Source organism: Mobula birostris, chromosome 7 (assembly GCF_030028105.1).
Source record: "Mobula birostris isolate sMobBir1 chromosome 7, sMobBir1.hap1, whole genome shotgun sequence".
In the NCBI taxonomy this organism is placed as follows: Eukaryota; Metazoa; Chordata; class Chondrichthyes; order Myliobatiformes; family Myliobatidae; genus Mobula; species Mobula birostris.
The window spans coordinates 112,858,030-112,883,224 of record NC_092376.1 but is presented as its reverse complement, the minus strand read 5'-3'; the positions used below and the strand labels follow the sequence as shown (position 1 = coordinate 112,883,224).

The 25,195-nt window shown below is 42.1% G+C and overlaps 1 protein-coding gene across 1 annotated transcript in view; it reads left to right on the top strand.

Moving 5' to 3' along the window:
- The window catches only part of shtn3 (shootin 3), a 147,894-nt gene that overhangs the window by 5,569 nt on the left and 117,130 nt on the right, over positions 1 to 25,195 (top strand). The window contains exon 2 of the mRNA XM_072263611.1: positions 10,722 to 10,782. Within this exon, the coding sequence (XP_072119712.1) occupies positions 10,722 to 10,782 (61 nt within the window). The remainder of the gene's footprint in view (positions 1 to 10,721; positions 10,783 to 25,195) is intronic.

Here is a 25,195-nt window from a genome sequence, read left to right as displayed (position 1 = left end):
GAATATTTTCCATGGAGCAAAGAGGGCTAAGAGTGACCTTATAAAGGTTTATGAAGTCATGAAGACATAGATAAAGTCACAGTTTCATTCCCCCACCCCCAGGGTAGGGAAGCCTAAAAGCAGAAGATATACAGGTTTAGGGTGCAGGGAGAAAGATTTAAAGAACACTTGGCGGACAAATTTCATACACGGAGGCTGGTAGTTATATGGAATGAGGTGCCAAAGGAAGTAGTAGATGCAGGTGCATTTACAACCTTTAAAAGACATTTGCAGAGCAGCATAGATAGAAAATGTTTAGGGGGATATGGGTGAAATGCAGGAAAATTCCAGTAGCTCAGGGAGACACCTTGATCAGCATGGATGAGCCAAAGAGCTCATTTCTGTGCTGTGTAACTCTGTGACTAATGTAGAAGGTCAGGATAGATCTGACAGGACTGTGATAGAGTTGATAGGGTGCAGCGATCTCTATTGGCAGAGAGAGGGACAAGTCTGAAGCATTCCAGATAACTGAAAAGTAAGGAACACACATCAAAGTTGCTGGTAAACGCAGCAGGCCAGGCAGCATCTATTGGAAGAGTTTCAGTCGATGTTTCAGGCCGAGACCCTTCGTCAGGACTAACGAAGGGTCTTGGCCTGAAACGCCGACTGAAACTCTTCCAATAGATGCTGCCTGGCCTGCTGCGTTTACCAGCAACTTTGATGTGTGTTGCTTGAATTTCCAGCATCTGCAGAATTCCTGTTGTTACGTTTTTTTGAAAAGTAGGAAGTTGTTTTTGAACATGCCTGAACAGCTGTAATTTGAAACACATTGCCTGAGATTGAAGCAGATATATGCTTATTGTAAATGGCTGCTTAATCTAGACTTAATGTCTATATTATCATTGACCTTCTTTGCCATAAGCATTTCTGTAATGGATTTTTATATTCAACACTACATCAATTAGTTCATTTTCTTATGATTTTTTAAAGTAGTTTGTAAGTGCAACTAATATTAAATTAATCATACTTTGATCTATATATCACATGGAGACATCTTAATGTACAGTAGCCACTTGGCTCCTGTAACATCACAGATGTAACAGCAATCACCATTTAAGCAAGTCACTGAAAGAATGCGCCTCAGCAAGGAATCAGGTCTTTAAATAGAAAAAGACTGGTTGGGAAATGTAGAAACTAGAAGCAAAATTGAGGAATTGCCATATGCCCTGATTCTATGAAACAAATGTGTAAAGTGCTTGAGAGTCATCAATGAAGTGCAGTTTGAGAAGGAAGGTTCTAACGTCTGTATTCTGGCTTCAGAGTTACAACAGTGAAATTGACTCCATTGGGAGTAAGGCAGACAATGCTTACTTAGACTGCTTGTGTAGCTCACAGGAGGGATTTGTGAAGAGTGCTGTCTGGCTGGTAAGCTCGATGAAGCAGCTTTGTTAAGTGGATATTTGTTACTGGAAATTCTCAGAAGGGAAGTTCCTGTAGTTGATCTGAGGGATGTCAGGTGTTGAAAGCAACCTTTGCTCTACTTAATGCACCATGTTTAATATTTCAATCCTTCCATTCTTTTCTATAGCCAATAGATATTTGCAGAAGAAGACGCTTTATAATGTGGTAAGCTTGATCAGGAAGGGGACAAGAAGCCACTGCTCATCTACTACATTCAAGTACCCAGTGGACATTATCTAAAGGTTGAAACATTATTGATGACAGTTGTCAGGCAACCTCCCTAACTAAGAATCAAACAAAAATCACTTTGGACCCCCCAAAATTATCAGTTAGCTCATATGTCTTCAGACTACAGGTGTCAAATTTCAAATGACAGGAAGATATTCGCCATGAAGAAATGAATTTAGAACTGTCTTTTATATCTGCACATTCAAAATCACCAACATTCGCAGTGTAGCCCTATTTGTGAGAAAAGATAATCAATGCCCACTATTAATGAGATAAATGATCAGATATCCATCTGGCAATGGTGTTAGTAAGTCAAAGTTCACTAAAAGAAAGGAAGAATTCTTTTATTTTCTTTCTCTGGGGCAAATGGATTTTTAACATATTGGGAGGCCAGATCTAGTTCATTTAATCTCAAGCAAAAGTGGCGTCCATAGGATTGCAGGAATCCCCTAGTACCACACTGAAGTGCTTCTAGATTATGTGGTTACATTCTGGAGCGTGGTTTCGATACATGGCATTTTGATAGAGACACATATGCTACCACTCAGCCTAAGTTGGTAGCTCTGAGCTTGTTGTCGATATAAATGAAGAGAACATATGTATAAAGCTGGGAAGAGCCAAATATTTTCATGATGGGGATGGATAGATGGGTGAATGATGAACAGATGGACAGCAAATGTGGAGGAGGAACCGGTCTGATCAAATTCACAACGAGATCAGGTCACGTTTGTCCTTTGCAAGTTCTTGCAATGTTAGTGAAGAAAGGCATCTTCATCCGTGCTCTTGCTTCACGCACAAAAGTCAGCATGTTGTAAAGTGCAAGAACATACAGTGGGGCATGTTTTTCCCCACCATATTTGAATGGACAGGAGAACGTTTTGGGCCATTCATGCAGCTTTTTTTAATTTATTGAGATACAGTACAAATAGGCCCTTTTAGACCTTGGTGCCAAGCTACCTAAGAGCCCCCGATTTAACCCTAACCTAATCATGGGACAATTTACAATGACCAATTAACCTACCAACCGGTACGTCTTTGTACTGTGGGGAGAAACCCACGTGTTCATGGACAGAACGTACAAACTTCTTACAAGCAGCAGCTAGAAATGAACCCGGGTATCTGGTACTAGCGTCATGGTATCTGGTACCATGCTGCCCCCAAAAATGCATTGAACTGTAGAAAATGGTAATTGCCCATCCAGTAACATGCTCTCTCTTTCACATCGCTACTAAGTCTGCAGATTTCAGTTATAGACGGTTACATTGATCATAACTTTCTGAGGAGTAACAGAGCTCTTCTGTACTCTTCCTGTCTTCTCCCATCATTTTGGATCTCCCCCTCCCCCTCCCACTTTCAAATCTCTCACTACCTCTTCTTTCAGTTAGTCCTGAAGAAGGGTCTCAGCCCGAAACGTCGACTGTACCTCTTCCTAGAGATGCTGCCTGGCCTGCTGGATTCAACAGCAACTTTTAAGTGTGTTGCTATGGAATTTCTATATAATTTACAGGGATCAATATCATCTCGCCAGTTATAATCTATAAATAGATAACAGTGATGTCAGCAGGCATTGAAAATGAGGCTATTTGCTTTCTCCTTAAATCAATAAATGCCATTTTCTCTTCCTTCAACGCTCTTCAGTTGAAAACCTTTCTCTAGCTGGGCATTACATAATGTGAGCTTTGATCATGCAAGCCAACAGTGTTTCCTGCCCACATGGTCTCAACTCACTACCTGGAACTTTGGACCAACAGCAGAGAGTTGGGTAAATGCAGACAGTCAGGACCGCTGAAAGGTCTTGGCCCGAAACGTCCACTGTACTCTTTTCCATAGCCGCTGGCTGGCCTGCTGAGCTCCGCCAGCATTTTGTGTGTTGCAAAGGAACTGAGGTGTGGTGTCGTAGGAATTATAGAGGCCAATTCACACAAAGCAGTTCAACAAATACCCCGGTAATTTGTTTCATTGTTATTGGCAGAGGGATAACTGCTGGCCAAGCCACAGAGACAATTCCTTGCACTGCTTCAAATGCTGTGGTGTGATCTGTAATGGCTGTGAGAGTAACTAGGGCTTCCATTTACCGTTTCATCCCACGGGTCCACACTGATGTATCATCCTCAATAAGCTGTTTAAGTCTCTGCATTTCACCAACTATCTCCTGGCCCATCACTACAGAATCATAGCTGACGTTTCGCATTAAGCACGAGAAAGTCTGCTGATGCTGGAAATCCAAAGCAACACACACACAAAGTGCTGGAGGAGCTCAGCAGGTCAGGCAGCATCTATGGAAATGAATAAACAGATGAAATCTCAGGCGGAGACCAAGGATTTCAGCCCAAAATGTCGACTGCTTTTCTCTCATTTCCCTAGATGCTGCCTGACCTGCTGAGCTCCTCCAGTATTTTGTGTGTGTTGCTGATGCTTTGTGTTGTCCTGCGAGGTCCTGAATGAAATCACCTCATCTAACCACGGGAGCTAAAACTGTCTTGGTTTACGTGATTTAAGTACAGACTAAGTGAATTCACAGAGGCATCGAGAGAGCTTAGATGTCAGTGTCAGCCTCTAGCAATCCAGTTTAAGGTGATTGTTTTGTCTACCTGAAGAAAGTGGCTGCACACTGAGTGCAGACACAAAGCACTTCTGCAAAATGAGGTAATTGGTAAATCCCCTGTGAGTACATGTAAAGAACTAGCACCTGCTTCAGGTGAGCGCACTTAACATTTTCAAAGAAGCTTAACAGGCAGTGTACTTTGACTTGGATTGACCATATTTTCAAGCAATTTTGGCAGCCAAGCCAAGAACTGTCAAGGGATTCTGGGGGCTGAAAAGGGAGCTGGAACTTGTGGCATTTTATTAACCCAAGAGCTAAGGAGTTTCAATCACTTGCTAAAATCATTAATTAGTCCTCCCTTCACCCATTGAATCACAGAAATTTTTGGCACGGAAATAAGCCAGCTGGGCTATTGTGTCTGTAATGGCCATAAAAATTCTACTCCGATTTTCCAGTATGTAGGCTTATGTAAGTAATAACACGATTCTTAACCAACTACGATTTAACTAGATATTATTTCAACTTGATGAGTTTTTGCCTCCATCAATATTTCAGGTAGAAAATTCCAGACATCACCCACCCACTTCATGCCTCGAATGATCCCAAGACTGAAATAATGTTTCTTCATTTCTGCTATAATACATCCAATTATTATTTTTAATCCATGGCCCCTTGTCACTGACTTCTCTGCTAAGAGAAGTAAGTCCTCCTTATTCATCCAACTCATGGTTTTATATTTTCATTCAGCACCTCACCCCACAAGAGCTGGTAAATCTGTCCTGTTGGTCTCCCAAATGCTCATTCTTATAGTTGGGCTGGGTTGAGCTGTTCTCTGATCTTGGCAACTTATTTGTAAACGTTTCGTCACCATATAAGGAGACATCAACAACACAAAGTGAGTGAATAAAGTTTGGCTCCAGTCAGTTCAGGAGCAAGTAGAGGCCATCAGGGTCTGAAAACCTGAAATATTGCTGACCAGTCGTTTCCAGGGACGATTCAGCATTGTGCAACACATTCAGCCAACCTTGCACAATATTGTATCATTTACATCCACTATTAAAGTTCCATGGTATGGAAAAAATCAGTAGAAAGCATGTACCCCGTGCCAAAAACACTCAGCAATAAATCCTGTTTGGCATTTCACAACACCAACCATACAGTAAAATTTGTTTGTGATGCTCCTAATGGTGCATAATAGAAAAATGTGGGTTATGTAGGAGGGAAGTGTTATTGATCGTAGAGGAGGTTATAAGGTTGGTACAAAATTGTGGCACAAAGGACCTGCACTGTGCTGTGGTGTTCTGTTTATCATTCTCTGAAGTTGGGTCATTGATTTAGCCAAGTCACCTCAGGTGGCCATGAAGAGCCTACTGTTTACAACTTACAATATGTGAGCGAAAGGGAGAATCATTATATGTTCCAGATTGAGAAAATGCTGTTGGAAATTCTACTGTACATGGAGTTATAAGGTTTCAACAAAACTTGTTGGGAAAACCCTTCAACTAGGTACTTAAAAACAAGCTTCTCAATGGCCATTTGGTTCTGACGTCTACCTTTCCCTTGATGGTGTCATCAAAAACGCACTGAAGGGCTTCAGCACAACGAGTCATTGAGAGGTAGACCATGGAAACAAGACTGTTCACCCACTAAGTGACCATCAACCCATTTTTAAACCAATCCTTGACTAACCTATCTTATTCTCCACACATTCCTAACATTTCTCCCCAGATTCTACCAATTATCTACAATACATAGGGCAATTTTCAATGGCTAATTAATCTTCATATTTTTGGGATCATGCAGAACCTGAGAGAAACCTACACAATCATATGAAGAACTGAACCTCCACACAGACAGCACTGGAGGTCTGGATTGAAGCTACTTTGCTGTATTGTGAGGCAACAGCTCCACTAGCTGTACCACTATACCACTTTGATATCAAGTGCAAAGCTCTCATACAAAACACACTATCGAGACCAGCTGATAAAGGACAAAATCATAAACACAAAGAGATTCTGCAGATGTTGGAAATCCAGTGTAAAGCATACAAAGTGCTGGAAAAACTCTGTAGAAATGAAAACAGCCATCAACAGACGTCGGACATGTCAACAGACATCGGGGCTATGATGGAGGGTCTTGGTCCGAAATGTTAACTGTTTTCATTTCCATAGATGCTGCCTGACCTGCCGAGATCCCCCAGCAATCAGTAGGTGTTATACCTAATAAAGAAGCCAAAGAAAGTGGAATTTCTACTCTACGGGTGGTAGTAGATAATTCCCCTGTTCCATCAGTGGAAGTAGCTAGATACAGAAGCAAGATATCTCAGCTTGTTGAGTAGTGTCACAGCAACAAGCTTACACTCAACATCAGCAAGACCAAAGAGCTGATTGTGGACTTCAGGAAGGGTAAGATGAGGGAACACGAACCAATCTTCATAGAGGGATCAGAAGTGGAGAGAGTGAGCAATTTCAAGTTCCTGGATGTCAAGATCTCTGAGGATCTAACCTGGCCCCAACATATCAATATGGCTATAAATAGCAATATGGCTATGGCAAGACAGCGGCTATATTTCTTTAGGAGTTTGAAGAAATTTGGTTTGTCACCTAAAACTTGCAAACTTCTATAGATGTACTGTGGAGAACATTCTGACAGGCTGCATCACTGTCTGGCATTGAGGGGAGCGGGGGGTTACTACTGCACAGGATCTAATGAAGCAAGAGAAAGTTGTAAAATTAGTCAGCTCTATCTTGGGGTACCAGCCTCCATAGAATCTAAGACATCTTCAAGGAGTGGTGCCTCAAAAAGGCAGCGTCCATTATTAAGGATCCACATCACCCAGGGCATGCCCTTTTCTCACTGTTACCATCTGGGAGGAGGTACAGAAGCCTGAAAGCACACTCTCAGCGATTCAGGAACAGCTTCTTCCCCTCTGCCATCCAATTCCTAAATGGACATTGAACCTGTGATATATATATACTATATATCACGGTGATCAATATTAATATGTTGGTGATAATAAACCTGATTCAGATTCTGATTTACCCAAAAGGAGATGATGCAAGGGCATGAACAGGTCTTGAGGGGATGCACTGAATGCACTGGATCGAACACAGGTCTCAATGAAGACAAAATGCTGTTGCATCTCATATGCCATGAAGTCTCCTCCAACTAAGAATGTAAGAATATGGTAATGAAACAAAAAGGAATGCAAAATGTGGCTACAGATGAAATTCAGGAAGAACTTTTGGGTGAAAATAGTGACCTGAGGATATGCCTATTTGCCTAGCATTAGCAAAGCAATGGAAAGTCCTCCAAATAATGTTTGTTACTTTAGGATTGAAAGGCACAGACTCCTTAAGCCCCTCTCTATGTTCAGAAGTGGCCATTTCTGTCATTCCAATAGGACCACGTTGACCATTCTGAGAAAAGGAGTAGTCAATTGGCATCATACATAATACCTGAAGGATCACATATCACCAGGGGATGCACTAAAGACTATTAAGATCTATCTATGTAAGAAGTCTTATTAAGCAGTAGCCCATAGTCTTTGCATTTTGAGCACTTTATGATGATCATCAGAATAAAACGTTATTTCAATTCTCCCCACCACTCAACTTCAATTGGGATTTGGAAAGATCAGATTGCTAGTAAAGGAGGCATTAAATTACAGACCATGGAAGGATGACAGAAATTGATTTGCAGCTTAATTTTAAAGCTGTGGAGCAGCATCACCCTCCACACACACACACACACACACACACACACACAAAATAAAGGGTGGTGTACCGAAGACTCAGAATACAGTGGAGTCTGGTTCATCCCAATTTGGAGAGAAGGCAGTTCAAATCATTAAGTGCCATAACACAAGTTGCACCAGATAGGGATTCTGTACAGAGTGTGTACAGAGACCTCGAGACAGGCTGGAGGTAAGAAAGTGGGACATGCATGAAATAGTGGAGACACATAACTCTAGGAATAACCGTCTGAAGGTTGGTGAGAAAGATATGTATAGATTATTTAAAAGACCGTTGTTCTAAGAGAATTAAGATTAGTTTTATTTTCCGCATGTATATTGCAACATACAATAAAATGCGTCATTTCTGTCAACGGCCAATACAGTCTGAGGATGTGCTGGTGGCAGCCTGCAAGAGTCTCTGTGCTCCTGGCACCAACATAGCAAGCCCACAACTCACTAGCCCCTATGTCTTTGGAATGTGGGAGGAAACCAGAGCACCCAGAGGAAACCCACACAGTCACAGGGAAAATATACAAGCTCCTTACAGGCAGTGGTGGGTATTGAACCCTGATTGTTGGCGCTGTAAAGCATTACACTAACCATTACGTTACTGTGTCACCCTGGTGAATAACGAAGAAGACTGTAAAATTAACAAATGCTCCTGAAGTGAATCCCACAATTGTTCAAAAAGAGCCATCAGCTAAATCTTTTGGCACAAGTGAAAATGAAACAGCATATCTGATTCCAAAGAAGAATGACCAGTCAACACCAGTTCACAACTGTATCACTGTAAATATCACAGAGTGTCAAACCCATGAGTGGGTTAAATTTATAAACTCTTTTGATGTGTTAAATTACTTTGTTTTTTTTTAAATACAGAAGGGTGGTTGAGAAGGGTAATTATTGCTTTGAGGCCTTAAGGATTGTATTACCTGACTAACTTCTCTCTGGGCTCCGACAATATGCAAAGTTCCAGAGGCAATCTTTGAGACTCTTGAAAGAAAAACAACACTAATCATGTTTGATTTCCTTGAGTATTAATCTGTGCACTCCATAACGGACTGTGTTTGAAGTTAAGAACCACAGTACACATATACTTTACAAGTACTTACTCATTTCATTTTCACATAACTCAGGCTGTCATGTTAGTGCGGAACTGTTGAATGAAACATTAAATTGAGACTATTTCTTTCTTATCAACTGTACAGCATTTTTCAGAGCGTGTTAAACCCAAAAGTTCTTGTTTTCTTCACTTGAAATAAAATGAGAATCTTGAGCGAGTTTCAAGAGCAGTCAATCAGAATCAAATGATACTGATAATGATGGATTCTTAAAGCTTCTTGTCAAGTAATTGTCTATAACTTGGACAGAAATTCACATTTTTCACTCAGGAGATAATACAATCTAAAAGTTATCTCATTGAAAGCTGTCACTCTAGACTACATAGTTTAATATGCATAAGAGATAACAATACAGTGCTAGATTGAACTGAACTGAGGTAAACTGAATATGCCTGGACACTTTCATTTTTGTGTTTTATATTTTGTGTTTTTGTTCTTTTTTCCCTATTTTTCCATTTGCATGATTTGTTTTGTGTGTGTGTGTGTGTGTGTGTGTGTGTGTGTGTGTGTGTGTGTGTGTGTATGTGTGTGAATGTGAGTGTGTATGTGTGTGAATGTGCATGTGTGAGTGTGTGCGTGTGTGATTGTATGTATGTGAGTGTGTGCATGAGTGTGTGTGTATGTGAGTGTGTGTGTGAGTTAGTGTGAGTGTGTTTGTGAGTATGTGTGTGTGTGTGTGTGTGTGTGTATGTAGGGTGGGGGAGTGTTTAACATTTTTCTTAGAACAGGTTCCAGGGTTTTCCTTATTTTGTGGCTGTCTGTGGGAAGATGAATCTCAGGGTTGTATAATGCATATACATGGTTTGATAATAAATGTACCTCATCGGCTATGATACTGCCACTGTACTACATGTGTATATATAAATGTACTTTGAAACTTCTGAACTTTGAATGCAGGCTGAGTATCTCTATGTCTGCTCTGATGTCACATGTGCTGGAAAGTTGATTACTGCATCAGGAAGCAAGTCAAGGGTGGAGGCTGGTTGGGTGATGGATAAGAGCCACCAGATCCAACAAGTGACAGGTTGTCAATCCAACACTTCATCAGCTATTTTCAATTGTATCAATGCCATCAGTTGTTGTCCTGATGAAGCGCCTCTGCCCAGAATGTTGATTGTCCATTTCCCTCTACAGATTCTGTCTGACCCACTGTGTTTCTCCATTAGCTTGCTTCTTGCAGTTCCAACATCAATAGACCATGGCGAGAGAACGAAGTCATGAGTGGGGACCCTATAACTACACACATACACAGCTCACAGATCCATACATAAATACTCAGGTGCATGTGCGTTCACCTTCACACAAGCATGCAAGAGCTACAGATTGCAAGCATTAAGCACTTTGGAAGAGGGAGAGCATGTACTCTGTTCACGCCTCAGTACAGACAATGAGAACTAGGCGAGCATGTTGGAACTCTGTAAGTGGTCATCAACCAATGTAGAGCACGGAACACTGACAGCCAACTGTTTTCCCCACCCTCAGCTGCCACTACCGATCTATATTTGTTCAGACTGACCTTCAGTGTCATATTGCAGAGTTTGCGAATAGACAAGGATTGTTAAAAGCAGGACAACATTTATTATGGCTTTCAGTAGCTGATAAATGACCCGATAACTTATCAACAATCTTATTTGATTTTTGTTCCCTTTAGTGCAAGCGACTTGCTCGTGAACGAGATGAGGCTGAGAGGCAGCTGAAACAAATCAAGCGAGGTACGGTTATCCTCTTTTCCTACAACTGTCCTTGTTCATTTTACAATTCACTTGCAGTGGTTGAAGTCATTATTGTGCTTTCAATCTTCCATGGTAAAAAATATCTCCTTATCCCATGTCTGTGAGCCAATCTATTCTATTAGAGAACATACATGGTCACCCAGCTGGCAATGACGTTTCTTCAGCATAGCTTTGTAATGAGTTTATTTACAATCCGCAGATAGTACTGATTAGAGGAGGCTTCATATTAATCAAGGCCATGTTTATAGAAAGTGGAGATTTAGCTATCATCAGTTGGTTAATTATATTAACGAATCTCTGCTGTAATGAAGGCAATCAATCATATAAGCTTGGAGCTGTTTGTACAGTGCCAGCATTGACTTGCTCAGTTGATGATGAGTTGCATTTTTGCTATCTTGAGATCCATTGATTGAGCAGAGCTTATAATTCTGCATGGTGATTAATGTTTGAGTAAAAATGTAGAATACATAAAAAATGTCTCAGTTATTAAGATAATCATGTTGTAATTTTAACAAGGGGGAATGCAGTAATGCACCTCAGATGATATCACTAAGTGTTCAATGTTTGTTCAGTGTAACCTATTGCCTAGTTATAAGGAAAAAGATGTATTTATTTTCTTTGATACCAAAGATATCTCTCTGCATAAATATGCTCAATCTCATTCATTATTGCAAAATGGCACCTGCATTATGATTGAGATTATAATACACCTGCTAATTTGCTATTTTGGGAGTTCTCTGTGAAAATTGAAAAAGGCAGTGAGAAGCCACACTGCAGAATGTTGTGTAGAAGTTTCTTCAGGTGTTCGAACGGGGCACAACTGCGCAAGCACGTGGAGGTTGGCCAGTGAGAACAGCGGGAAGAGTTTAAAAGCAAGCAGAGTTAAAAAGATGACGGTTATTTCTTCAGCAGTTTGAACAGGGCATGACTGCGCAAATGCATGGAGGTCGGCTAGTGAGAACAGCGGGAAGAGTTTAAAAAGAAGACAGCTTTATGGAGCGTGTGACAGAGTAGTGGGAGACAGAATAGGAAGGCTTTGGCTCAACGGGTCATCGGCGATAAAGGGTTGAGGCAAGGTAGGTTATCTGTTTAGAATACAGACAGAAAGAATGTGTGTGAGGCCAGTGTTCTGTGCTCGGTGTTCTGTGCTTGGTGTCAGATTTGGGAAGTCTGGGAGACTCTCAGCCTCCCGGAGGGCCACGTCTGTGCCAGGTGCATCGAGCTGCAGCTCCTTAGCGTTAGGGAACTGGAGATGCAGCTCGATGACCTTCATCTGGTCAGGGAGAGTGAGGAGGTGATAGGGAGGAACTATAGGCTGGTAGTCACTCCGAGGCCACAGGAGACAGAGAAGTGGGTAACAGTCAGGAGAGGGAAGGGCAAGAAGCAGATACTAGAGAATACCCCTGTGGCTCTCCCCCTTAACAATAAGTATTCCTGCTTGAATACTGTTGGGGGAGATGGCCTACCTGGGGGAAGCAACAGTGGCTGTGCCTCTGGCACAGAGTCTGGCCCTGTGGCTCAGAAGGGCAGGGAAAGGAAGAGGATGCAGCAGTGATAGGGGACTCTATGGTTAGGGGGTCAGACAGGTGATTCTGTGGACGCAGGAAAAAAATGCAGATGGTAGCTTGCCTCCCAGGTGCCAGGGTCTGGGATGTTTCTGATCGCATCCACGATATCTTGAAGTGGGAAGGAGAACAGCCAGAGGTCGTGGTACATATTGGTACCAATGACATAGGTAGGAAAAGGGAGGAGGTCCTGAAAGCAGACTGCAGGGAGTTAGGAAGGAAGTTGAGAAGCAGGACCTCAAAGATAGTAATCTCAGGATTACTGCCTGTGTCACTTGACAGTGAGTAGAGGAATAGAATGAGGTGGAGGATAAATGTGTGGCTGAGGGATTGGAGCAGGGGGCAGGGATTCAGATTTTTGGATCATTGGGATCTCTTCTGGGGCAGGTGTGACCTGTACAAAAAGGACAGGTTGCACTTGAATCTGAGCAGGACCAATATCCTGGCAGGGAGGTTTGCAAAGGCTATTTTGGAGAGTTTAAACTGGAATTGCTGGGTCTGGGAACCAAACTGAAGTGACAGAGGAAAGGGAGGTTGGCTCACAAATAGAGAAAGCTTGGAGACAGTGCGTAAGGGAGGATAGGCAGATGATAGAGAAGGGACGCGCTCAGACCAATGGTTTGAGATGTGTCTATTTTAATGCGAGGAGTATTATGAATAAAGTGGATGAGCTTAGAGCATGGATCAGCACTTGGAGCTATGATGTTGTGGCCATTACAGAGACTTGGATGGTGCAGGGGCAGGAATGGCTACTTCAAGTGCCAGGCTTTAGATGTTTCAGAAAGGACAGGGAGGGAAGCAAAAGAGGTGGGAGCATGGCACTATTGATCAGAGATAGTGTCACGGCTGCAGAAAAGGAGGAAGTCATGGAGGGGTTGTCTACGGGGTCTCCACCAAGTTAGGAATAGGAAGGGGTCAATAACTCTGCTGGATGTTTTTTATAGACCACCCAATAGTAACAGGGGCATCGAGGAGCAGATAGGGAGACAGATTCTGGAAAGGTGAAATAATAAGATGGTTGTTGTAGTGGGAGATTTTAATTTCCCAAATATTGATTGGCATTTCCCAAGAGTGAGGGGTTTAGATGGGGTGGAGTTTGTTAAGTGTGTTCAGGAAGGTTTCTTGACAGAATACGTAGATAAACCTACAAGTGGAGAGGCTGTACTTGATCTGGTATTGGGAAATGAACCTGGTCAGGTGCCAGGTCTCTCAGTGGGAGAGCATTTTGGAGACAGTGATCACAATTTTATCTCCTTTACCATAGCATTGGCGAGGGATAGGAACAGACAAGTTAGGAAAGCGTTTGATTGGAGTAAGGGGAAATATGAGCCAGGAACTTGGAAGCAAAAATTTGGAACAGATGTTCTCAGGGAAGTGTACGGAAGAAATGTGGCAAATGTTCAGGGGATATTTGCGTGGAGTTCTGCATAGGTACGTTCCAATGAGACAGGGAAAGGATGGTAGGGTTGGTGTACAAAGGCTGTCGTAAATCTAGTCAAGAAGAAAAGAAGAGCTTACAAAAGGTTCAAAAAACTAAGTAATGATAGTGACTTAGAAGATTATAAGGCTAGCAGGAAGGAGCTTAAGAATGAAATTAGGAGAGCCAGAAGGGGCAACGAAAAGGCCTTGGCAGACAGGATTAAGGAAAACCCCAAGGCATTTTACAAGTATGTGAAGAGCAAGAGGATAAGACGTGAGAGAATAGGACCAATCAAGTGTGACAGTGGAGAAGAGTGTATGGAACCAGAGGAGATAGCAGAGGTACTCAATGAATACTTTGCTTCAGTATTCACTATGGAAAAGAATCCAGGCAATTGGAGGGATGATGCAGTGGACTGAAATGCTTGAGTATGTAGATATTAAGGAAAAGGATGTATTAGAGCTTTTGGAAACCATCAAATTGGATAAATCACTGGGACCGGACAGGACGGACCCCAGGCTATGTGGGAAGAGAGGGAGGAGATTGCTGAGCCTCTGGTGATGATCTTTGCATCATCAATGAGGACGGGAGAGGTTCCGGAGGATTGGAGGGTTGCAGATGTTGTTCCCTTATTCAAGAAAGGGAGTAGGGACAGCCCAGGTAATTATAGACCAGTGAGTCTTACTTCAGTGGTTGGTAAGTTGATGGAGAAGGTCCTGGGAGGCAGGATTTATGAACATTTGCAGAGGCATAATATGATTAGGCATAGTCAGCATGGCTTTGTGAAAGGCAGGTTGTGCCTTACGAGCCTGACTGAATTTTTTGAGGATGTGACTAAACACATTGATGTAGGTAGAGCCGTAGATGTAGTGTATGTAGATTTTAGCAAGGCTTATTGAGAAAGTAAGGAGGCATGGGATCCAAGGGGACATTGCTTTGTGGATCCAGAACTGGCTTGCCCACAGAAGGCAAAGAGTGGTTGTAGACGGGTCATATTCTGCATGGAGGCCGGTGACCAGTGGTGTGCCTCAGGGATCTGTTCTGGGACCCCTACTCTTTGTGATTTTTATAAATGACCTGGATGAGGAAGTGGAGGGTTGGGTTAGTGATGGGTTGCTAATGACACAAAGGTTGGGGGTGTTGTGGATAGTGTGGAGGGCTGTCAAAGGTAATGGTGGGACATTGATAGGATGCAAAATTGGGCTGAGAAGTGGTAGATGGAGTTCAACTCAGATAAGTGTGAAGTGGTTCATTTTGGTAGGTCAAATATCATGGCAAAATATAGCATTAATGGTAAGACTCTTGGCAGTGTGGAGGATCAGAGAGATCTTGGGGTCTGAGTCCACAGGATACTCAAAGCTGCTACGCAGGTTGACTCTGTAGTTAAGAAAGCATACGGTGCATTGGCCTTCATCAATCGTGGGATTGAGTTTAAGAGCCGAGAGGTAATGTTGTAGCTATATAGGACCCTGGTCCGACCCCATTTGGAGTACTGTGCTCAATTCTGGTCGCCTCATTACAGGAAGGATGTGGAAGCCACAGAAAGGGTGCAGAGGAGATTTGCAAGGATGCTGCCTGGATTGGGGAGCATGCCTTATGAGAATATGTTGAGTGAATTCGGCCTTTTTACCTTGAAGTTTTTTACGCAGAGAGTGGTGAGTGTGTGGAATGGGCTGCCAGCCGCGGTGGTGGAGGCGTAAACGATAGGTTCTTTTAAGAGACTCCTTGATGGATACATGGAGCTTAGAAAAATAGGGTGCTATGGGTTAGCCTTGGTAGTTCTAAGGTAAGGACGTATCCAGCACAGCTTCGTGGGCTGAAGAGCCTGTTATTGTGCTGCAGGTTTTCTATGTTTCTATGTTTCGAATAACTTATATGTGTTTTCCAGTGTGTCATGGGCACACTGCTGAACTACACATGGTACAGGCAGTAAGAATGTGTCCATGTGAAAATGGTAGTTCGGAATTTGCATTAGCTCAGTTTTGTCCCTTTGATAGAGAGTCGTTAACAACATCTGCTGCCACTAATGGAGGGAGATGAATAAGTCACATTGTTTGTGCACTGTGCAATTGCATTAGTTCCATGAACCAGGGAACAGATATAACAGTATCGCAATATGAGAATAGGCTTGGGATCAATCTATTCTTATAAATGCCCGTGATGGAAGTCTAAAGATAAAATAAACATTACAATCCAACAAAATAAGACCAGAAGGGAAAACTGAAACACATCCTACAAGCAATTAATTGGATTATCAAATCTGAGTAATCAAACTTGAATTATATTATATCAGATTCAGTCTTGCAGCTCATAAATAAATGACTTGATTTGCTTTTGTAATAGCAGGGTAACTGTATTGTGGAAGGGAGCATTTCAATATTTTATTAAATAATTCAGCTCTGAGTTTCAATAATTCAGTACTGGATACCGTGACTACAGTGTCTTGAATTACACATAGGCCTTTGCTACTTCTTCATGGACGTGAACAGAATTGAAAATAAGACTTCCTGTTACTTTAAAAAAATTGTTTTATTGGTAGATTCTTTTATCTCAATTACCACTTCATTAGAGACTCTTTGTACAGTGGGTGCATAAGAATAGCCACCAATGCCTGTCCTTCCTTCGTCGTGGAGGCAGCCAGCCTTTGTATTAAAACTAAAGTAGAACTATATTGTAGTGTTTACAATCTTGGCATGTGGTGATTCAATCCTGTTTCTTTGTTGTATTACCACTCCATAATTTACAGGTTCATACAAAGGGTAGAAGATACCTAAACTCTCTCTCCTTGAGCTTATAGTGACACAAGGTCAAATGAAATTTTCTAAGACTATCATTCTTCTTCATACGTCTAATAACACACTTCCCATGTTCATAAGTCTTCCTTAATGAGATTAGAGATGGAGGAAAGAACATTTAATGTAAAATTATTGGAAGACTCTAGTTGAATAAATTAAACTTCATCCATTCATTCTTCAGGCACACGGAACAATTATTGAATGAAGTCAAATCATATAATACATCTGTACGTATGTATCATAAGTGTGGTAATGTAGTACCGTCTAATCAATGATAATAAGCACTGGTTAGAAATAAAGCCTAGTGATAAATTATGCTATCCCTTGGAAAGGTTATTGGGTGCTTTAGATAAGTTGAACTATTGTGTTTAAATGAACACGTTAATGAGCATAATAAACAGAAAAATTGACAGCAAAAATAACAATATAGAAATAGACAATGACTAACAATGATGAAGTCTTCAGTCTTCCTTCTCAGTCCAGAGGAAGGGTCTTGGCCTAAAACATCAACTGTTTATTCATTTTCATCGATGCTGCCTGACCTGCTGAGTTCCTCCAGCATTTGTGTGTGTGTTGCTTTGGATTTCCAGCATCTTCAGAATCTCTCGTGTTTGTGATTAATAATGATGAAGCTGTTCATGTATCTTATTGTTAGTACAGTATACAGTATCATATATATTCTTTAAAATAGTGTTTGTCAAAAGACCTTTGTACCAGAGTCAGTGAAGTTCCTGGAGCTCATTGATGACTAGAGGAAATAGATGACTAGAGGAAATGAAACAGTTATTTGAAATGTGTAACTGGATTTAGTGCAATCGTCAGGAAAAATAAATGATGGACTGGTGTGGAAGACAAGATGGTTGCTGCAAAATGAAGTTGATAGCAGAAAGGAAAGTGCATGCAACTGGACAATACAGTAAATGATCCCTCTTCAAATTTTGGTAAGTAATGCATAGTTTCATTATTTTAATGAATATATCTACTTGGTGAAGTCCTATAAATTTTGTGCATAATTGTTCCAAATATTTATTGTCTATGAAGAAAAATAATTACTGGTTTTCTTTTAGTTTAGAAGTCTTGTTGTAAATACATCTGGTTCTTCAAGGATAATCCACATTTCAATCAATCAAAAACCACAAGGGAAGAATAATTTTTGATAAAATGATGGTGGATCATCAGCTGAAGACAATCTCACCAGAGCCCCTGAGGACTGGTAAAAGACAGCATGCCACCTGTTTCCCAGGCTGTGAACCATAGAAAAAGAAAGTACAAGTGTTGTGTTGTCCAACCCTCAGAATGCTCATCAAACACCAAGAGGTTGTCAGTGAAAGCTCTCTGAAACAGTTGAATTTAGACAACCTGGCTTACCCAGGCACAGCCTAGCTTATCTATATCATAACCTCCAATGCAATTTGAGTGACACAGTTGGCAGTGCGGATCATCACAACTGTCACAGAATGAATCACTGTTGCTGTTTTCTTTCAATGGAGCCATCTTGGATTCCCCGAAGACCAAACTGCCCAGGTCATATTCCACAATAATTTGGTTTATGACTAATACAAAGTGTAGACTAGGGAAAAGATCCTTCAACAGTTTCTATGTGGATTCTCTGAGAAACTGTGGATTTTCTCCAAAAATGTCTCTTTTATTCTCCTCATTACTCTTACACATTTAAGTTTTATAATTTTTTTCTTTTGTTTTCTCCAGTGATCACGAACAATGTGAAATAAAAACAGAAAATAATGGAAATATTGAGCTGTTCAGGCAAAATCTGTGGAAAGGAAAACTGTGTTAACATTTCAGGTCGAAGCACCTTCAAGAGATTTCCAGCATCTATAGTACTTTAGTTTGCAATCTGTCACCGCATTGTTAAAGAATTTAAATCATATTATTTATCAACTCTGGTAATGTTTACATATCATTTTCCTAAGAAAAATACTGAAGTACAATGGAATCAGTTATCTGTGTGCCTTTATATTAACTGTACACTTATTTAAGAACCACGTGGTTGAAGTAGACTGTAAGTTACAGTGAAGTTTGCTGTAGATTTATCTTGGATTATTTGCCATTGTTAAAGGTACAGCAAATGAAAGCTGCTTATGGGTTAAAAGCATTTTATTATGAGCATTCTTTCCGTGTTGATAGAATTCGATGGTAGTTTATTAAAATAAAGTATGCCATGATAACGTCGCCATGAATGCGACACTATTACAGCTCTGCGCGTCCCGGGGTTCAGAGTTCAATTCTGGTGCTGCTCTGTAAGAGGTCTGTGTGTGTCCTTCCCGTGTAATGCGTGGGTTTTCTCTGGGTCATCCGGTTTCCACCCACAGTCCAAAGATGCATCGGCTAGGTTAATAGGTCATTGTAAATGGTTCCGTGATTAGGTTGGGGTTAACCAGGTTTGTTGACGGTTGTCAGGGTGGTGTGGCTCGAAGGCGCTGGAAGAGCCTTCTCAGTGTGGTGTTGCTAAACATGTAAAAATAACATATTATTGTGCAGGATACTGGCACTGCACGGAGCCCGCACTATCATTGGTCTTGTTTATTAGAAAAAGTTTGGATAGAATTAATGCAGAAAAGTCTGTAAGAAAGCAATTTTAATTATTGAGTGAACCACTCCTTAACTTTCTTGATGTGTCATTGGAAAAATCTCTCTGGTTCATCCTATTTAGTAAGAAGTATTAGTGTAGTTATGTATTTCCCCCAGCATTTACAGTGTAAAACATTGATAGTGGCGGTTTGCATGGATTCAGAAAAATGTGAAAATATGAAACTTTAATAAAGGAGAAAGTAGACGATATTTATATGGGAACACTGGTAAAATGAAGAGCAGAGTGAAGTATTTAGCAGATATTTATACGGAAACACTGGTAAAATGAAGAGCAGAGTGAAGTATTTAGCAGATATTTCACTACAGGCAGTTTTTCTAATTCTCACTGCTTTCTTTTCAAGATTAAGTTCCTTTCTTATCACCTGCTATTAGCTGTGTTTTATTTTTACATCCAAACATTAGAAGGAAACAAACACAAAAGATTCTGTAGATATTTGAAATCCAAAGCAACAAGCACAAGACACTGGACGAACTCAGCAGGTCAGGCAGCATCTATGCAGATGAATAAACAGTTGACGTTTCAGCACGAAACCCCTAATCAGGCCAGGAAAGGAAGGGGGAAGACGTCAGAATAAAAAGATTGGAGGAGGGAAAGGAGTACAAGCTAGAAGGTGATAGGTGAAGCCAGGTCAGCGGGGGAGGGGCATGAAGTAAGAACCTGGAAGGTGATAGGTAGAAAATGTAAAGGACTGGAGAAGAAGGAATCTGGTAGGAGAGGGTAGTGGAACATGGAGAAAAGGAGGGAGGAGAAACACCAGGGGGAGGTGATAGGAGAAGAGAAGAAGGGGGTCAGAGTGGGGAATCAAAGCTGAGGGAAGAGGAAGGGGAGAAAATAACCGGAAGTTGGAGAAATTGATGTTCATGCCATCAGGTTGGAGGCTAACCAGATGGAATATGAGGTGCTGCTCCTCCACACTGAGAGTGGCCTCATTGTGGCAGTAAAGGAGGTCATGGACTGACATATCAGAATGGGAACGGGGATTGGAATTAAAATGGCTCGCCACCGGCGAATTCTGATTTTTGTGGATGAAGTGAAGGTGTGCAACAAAGTGGTCCCCAAATCTATGTTGGCTGTCACCAATGCAGAGAAGACCACATTGCTAGCATTGAATACTGTAGACAACCCCAACAGATTCACAAGTTAAGCGTTGATTCACCTGGAAGGACAGGTTGAGGCCCTGAATGGAGGCAAGGGAGGAGTTGAATGGGCAGGTATAGCACTTCTGCCACTTTCAGGGATAAGTGCCAGGATGGAGATTAAGGAGGAGGGACAATTGGACAAGGCAATCACAGGGAGAGTGAGCCCTGAGGAAAGTGGAGAATGGAGGGCAGGTAAATATGTGTTTGGTGGTGGTGTCCTGTAGAAAATGGCAGAAGCTGTGGAGAATATCATGCTGAATGTGAAGGCTCATAGGGCAGTAGGTGAGGACAAGAGGAACTCTATCCCTGTTAAGGCAGCAGGAAGATGGGGTGAGGGTGGATATTTGGGAAATGGTGGAGATGTGGGTGGGGGCAGTATCAATGGTGGAGGAAGGGAAACCCCATTCTTTGAAGAAAGAGAATGTGGAAAGGAAAGCCTCACCCTGGGAATAGATATGGCAGAGATGAAGGAACTGAAAAAAAGGAATGGATTTATACAGGAGACCGGATGGGAAGAGGTATAGTCAAGATAGTTGTGGGAGTCAGTAGGTTTATAAAAGATAAAGGTGGATAGCTTGTCTCCAGAGATGGAGACGGAAAGATTGAGAAAAAGGAGAGTGGTGTCAGAAAAGGGTCAAGTGAATTTAAGGGCAGGGTGAATGTTGGAGGCAAAATTGATGAAATTGTTAAGCTCAGCATGGGTGCATGAAGCAGCACCAATGCAGTTACCAATGTAACACAGAAAGAGTTGGGGAGCATTACCAGGGAAGGCTTGGAATAAGGACTGTTCTGTGTAGCCAGCAAAAATACAGGCATACAATAGCTGGAGCCCATTGCCACACCTTGGGTTTAGAGAAAGTGGAAGGAGCAGAAAGAGAGGGTGAGGACCAACTCTGCCAGCTTGAGGAGGGTGGTGGTGGAAGCAAACTAGTTGGCTCTGTTGTTAAGAAAGAAGCAGAGAGCTTTAAGGACTTCTTGCTGGGGTATAGAAGTGTATAGGGACTGGACATCCATGGTGAAAATGAGGGGATCAGGGTCAGGGAATTGAATGTTGTTGAAGAGATCGAGAGCATGTGAAATGTTGTGGATGTAGGTGGGAAGGGACAGAACCAAGAATGGAGCCGAGGTATGCGGACATGAGTTCAGTGAGGAAGAAGCAGGAAGAAACAATGGGCCTCCCCGAATAGTCAGCTTCATGGAGTTTTCATAGGATGTGAAAATAAGGATGCAGGGTAAGAGAACTAGAGGTTGGTGGCAGTGGATGAGAGGTCTCCTGAGTTGATGAGGTGGTGTCGGAGACAATATCCTGATGGTCCTAAGTGGGGTAAGTAAGAGAAGGTGTCTGAGAGTTGCCACCTTAAGGGGCAAATCAGAAGTACATACATCTACTTTGGGACAACACACAAAGTAGAGGCACAAAGTAGGGCAAAATGATGGAGATGTGGTATTATGGCAGAACCAGAATCGGGTTTATTGCCATTGACATAGGTTGTGACATTTGTTTTTTATTTTGCCAGCAGTGCAGTGCAGGACATAAACTTTAAAGTCACAAAAATAAATAAATAAATAAATAAATTAAATAAATAAATAGTGCAGAAGAGGAGAGAATAGTGAGAAGAGTAGTAATGAGAAGTAATAATAAGAAAATAGTAATGAGAAGTAATAATGAGAAAAGTAGTAATGAGTAATAATGAGAAAAGTAGCAATGAGAAGTAATATTGAGAAGTAGTAATGAGAAGAGGACGTGTCCCAGATGGTGAGGATCCTTAATGATGGATGCTGATGGTGGGATGGTTCTGCCCACAATGGAGCTGACTGAGTTTACAACCCTTTGCAGTCTCTTTTGATCTTACACATTGGAGCCTCCAGTGTTGCAGTCAGTCAGAATGCTGTCTACCGTACATCTGTAGAAACTTTCTAGAGTCTTTGGTGACATACAAAGTCCCCTCAAAATCCTAATGAAGTATAGACAATGGTGTGCCTTCTTCATGATTGCATCAATATGTTGGGCCCAGGATAGAACCTCTGAGATGTTAACACGAAGCTGCTCACCCTTTACAGCACTGACTCTGCAGTGAGGACTTCTTCCTGAAGTCCACAATCAATTTCTTGTCTCGTTGACACTATGTGCAAGGTTATCGTTGCAACATCATTCAACCAGCTGATGTATTTCACTCCTGTACGCCGCCTTGTTGCCATCTGAGGTTTTGTGAACAACAGTGGTGTCATTGCCGAATTTATGAATGGTGTTTGAGCTGTGCCTAACCACACAATCACGACTGTAGAGAGAATTGAGCAATGGGCTAAGCACACATACTTTATGTGCATCTGTGTTGATTATCAGTAAGGAGGAAGCAAGAGAACACACTATGACCACAGACCAAATATCTGGGACAGAACAGAAGATAACATTAAAGACCCATGCAAAAGAGATCCACAATATTTATTTCATATATTTTAAGGAATCACGCTTTCAGACTATTTTATCTCAATCTGCCAGAACACAACCAAAATCCAATTCCCACTCAGTTTTGACATCCATCAGAACGCACTGAGGTTGAAGCCAAAGGATGTTCATTTGAAGGTAGACAATATTGATATCATGCATGTCTGGAAGATTCCCGAGACGGTCGTTCCACAGGGTCACTGCTCTGGGTGGAAACCAGGCTGGTTAAACACAAGGGTAAGGATCAACATTAGTGGAGCTCGGTTATTTTTGGGAAGGGTCAAACTGATGACCCAGATCTATTCAGAGGGCACAGAACCCATCTCCCTGAGAGGTCTCCCCACAATCGCTCAGACCGCTCTATGGTCCTGTATCATCATGGAGCCTGGTGGAGAGTGCCAACTTCCTGGTGTTGGGTTACAGAACTGATCTGCCCACTGACCCCGTCCTGGATACGACCCGGAGGAGTTTCAGCTTCCCCATTTCAATGGTGGGGCAATCTCCAGGGAGTTGGGGGAGTCTGCAGACATCATCCTTCACCAACTAGTGAGATAAATTAATGGTTGCCATGGTAACATAGCCGTTAGCGTGTCACTATTACAGCTCGGGGTGTCGGAGTTCAGAGTTCAATTCCAGCGTCATCTATAAGGTGTCTCTGTCCGTCCTCTCCATGGAATGCATGGGTTTTCTCCGGGCTCTCCTGTTTCCCCCCACAGTCCAAAGACATACTGGGTGGGTTCATTGGTCATTGTAAATTGTCCCATGATTAGGTTAGGATTAATCGAAGTTGTTGAGGGCAGCTGAGGTGGTAAGGCTGAAGGGCCAGAAGCCCCTACTCCGTGCTTTATTGCCACATAGGTAGATAGATAAATAAATAAATAAATAAAGCATATTTAACATTCAGTTCAAATGTGGAGAAAATGTCGGGAAACAGGAATAATCCTGGAAACTACAGTGTGGAACAAGCTGCCTGAGCAGGTGGTGGATGCCATTTCGATTTCAATGTTTAAGAGAAGTTTTGTTGGTGCATGGGTGGGAGAGAGGGACAGCTATGGTCTGGGTGCAGGTTGATGAGTCAAGGCAGTTTAAATGGATCAGCATGGACTAGATGGGCCGAAGGGCCTGTTTCTGTGCTGTAGCTTTCTATGGCTCTGTGGCTCTCTGACCAGCTTATAAAAGGCAGACATTAAGTGCCCAGTTCCTTCTAAGTGTTATAAGATTCTAAAGAAGTATTCAGTATGCCCACTGGCAATGACATTTGAAGCGCTAGTCACTGAATTCCATTTTGTTCTGTGTTTGAATGTCAGGCTTCATGAAATACAGTTTCGATTATTTCAGAACTATTTTTCCCTACTTCAATAATTGAAACACTTATATTTTTAAGTAAAGGCTTTCAACACTTGATTGAAATTCCTTACAGTTATCCCTCAACCTCAATACGCAATTTTCCTTTTTAATCACTTACTGCATCTGTTTGATAACATTTTGTTATTTGTGCACAAAAACATCAATGCTGGAGGAACTCAGCAGGCCAGGCAGCATCTATGAAAAAGAGCACGGTTGATGTTTCGGGCCGAAACCCTTCAGCAGGAGTCTTTTCCACAGATGCTGCCTGGCCTGCTGAGTTCCTCCAGCATTTTGTGTGTGTTGCTTGGATTTCCAACATCTGCAGGTTTTCTCTTGTTTGCAGACCCTGACCCTCTCAGTATGCAAGTCAGTGTGACTGGAGTTTGAGGCCTAATGTTCGGGGTCCCACCATCAGTGAGTCCTGAGTTGGAGGACTTGATTTCATTCGTCCGCATCAGCTAGATACTGAAGGTCAAAGGCCAAAGGTGAATCAGACTTCCCGATGTTGGGGCCCCATGGCTCGATCTCTGTGAACCCCCTGGGGAAGCTGAAGCCTCAATGTGTGTGATTCCAGAGTCTGCTCGAGGAGCTGAGGCTGAAGATGGCTTAGCCTGTGGTTAGAGGAATGTGTATGTGCGTGCATGGGTGGGTGTGAGGAACGGGGCTTGTTTTACTGTTGTTGCTTTGTTACTTGGTACGTTCTGTTTTGTAGTGCTCTGCATTGTTCTGCCAAGCATGCTGGGCATGCTAGGTTGGCGCCAGACTGTGTGGCGACAATTACGGGCTGCCCCGGCACATTCCTGGCTTAATGCAAAAGACACATTTCACTGTATGTTTTGATGTTAAATCGAGTCCGACTCTTAGTGGCCCTCATGGACTCCTGCACGCCCAGCCTTCTTGTAAGATCCCCCAAGGTCATACGCATTGTCTGAGTAATACTATCCAATGGACCGTTACCTTGTTGTGGTGAGGGGGCTTGTGCATCTTGTGCTATGAGCTGTACCATGCAGGGCTACTCATGATGGACAGGTCACAGCAGAGAGGTCAGACCAAATACGGTCCACTGGAG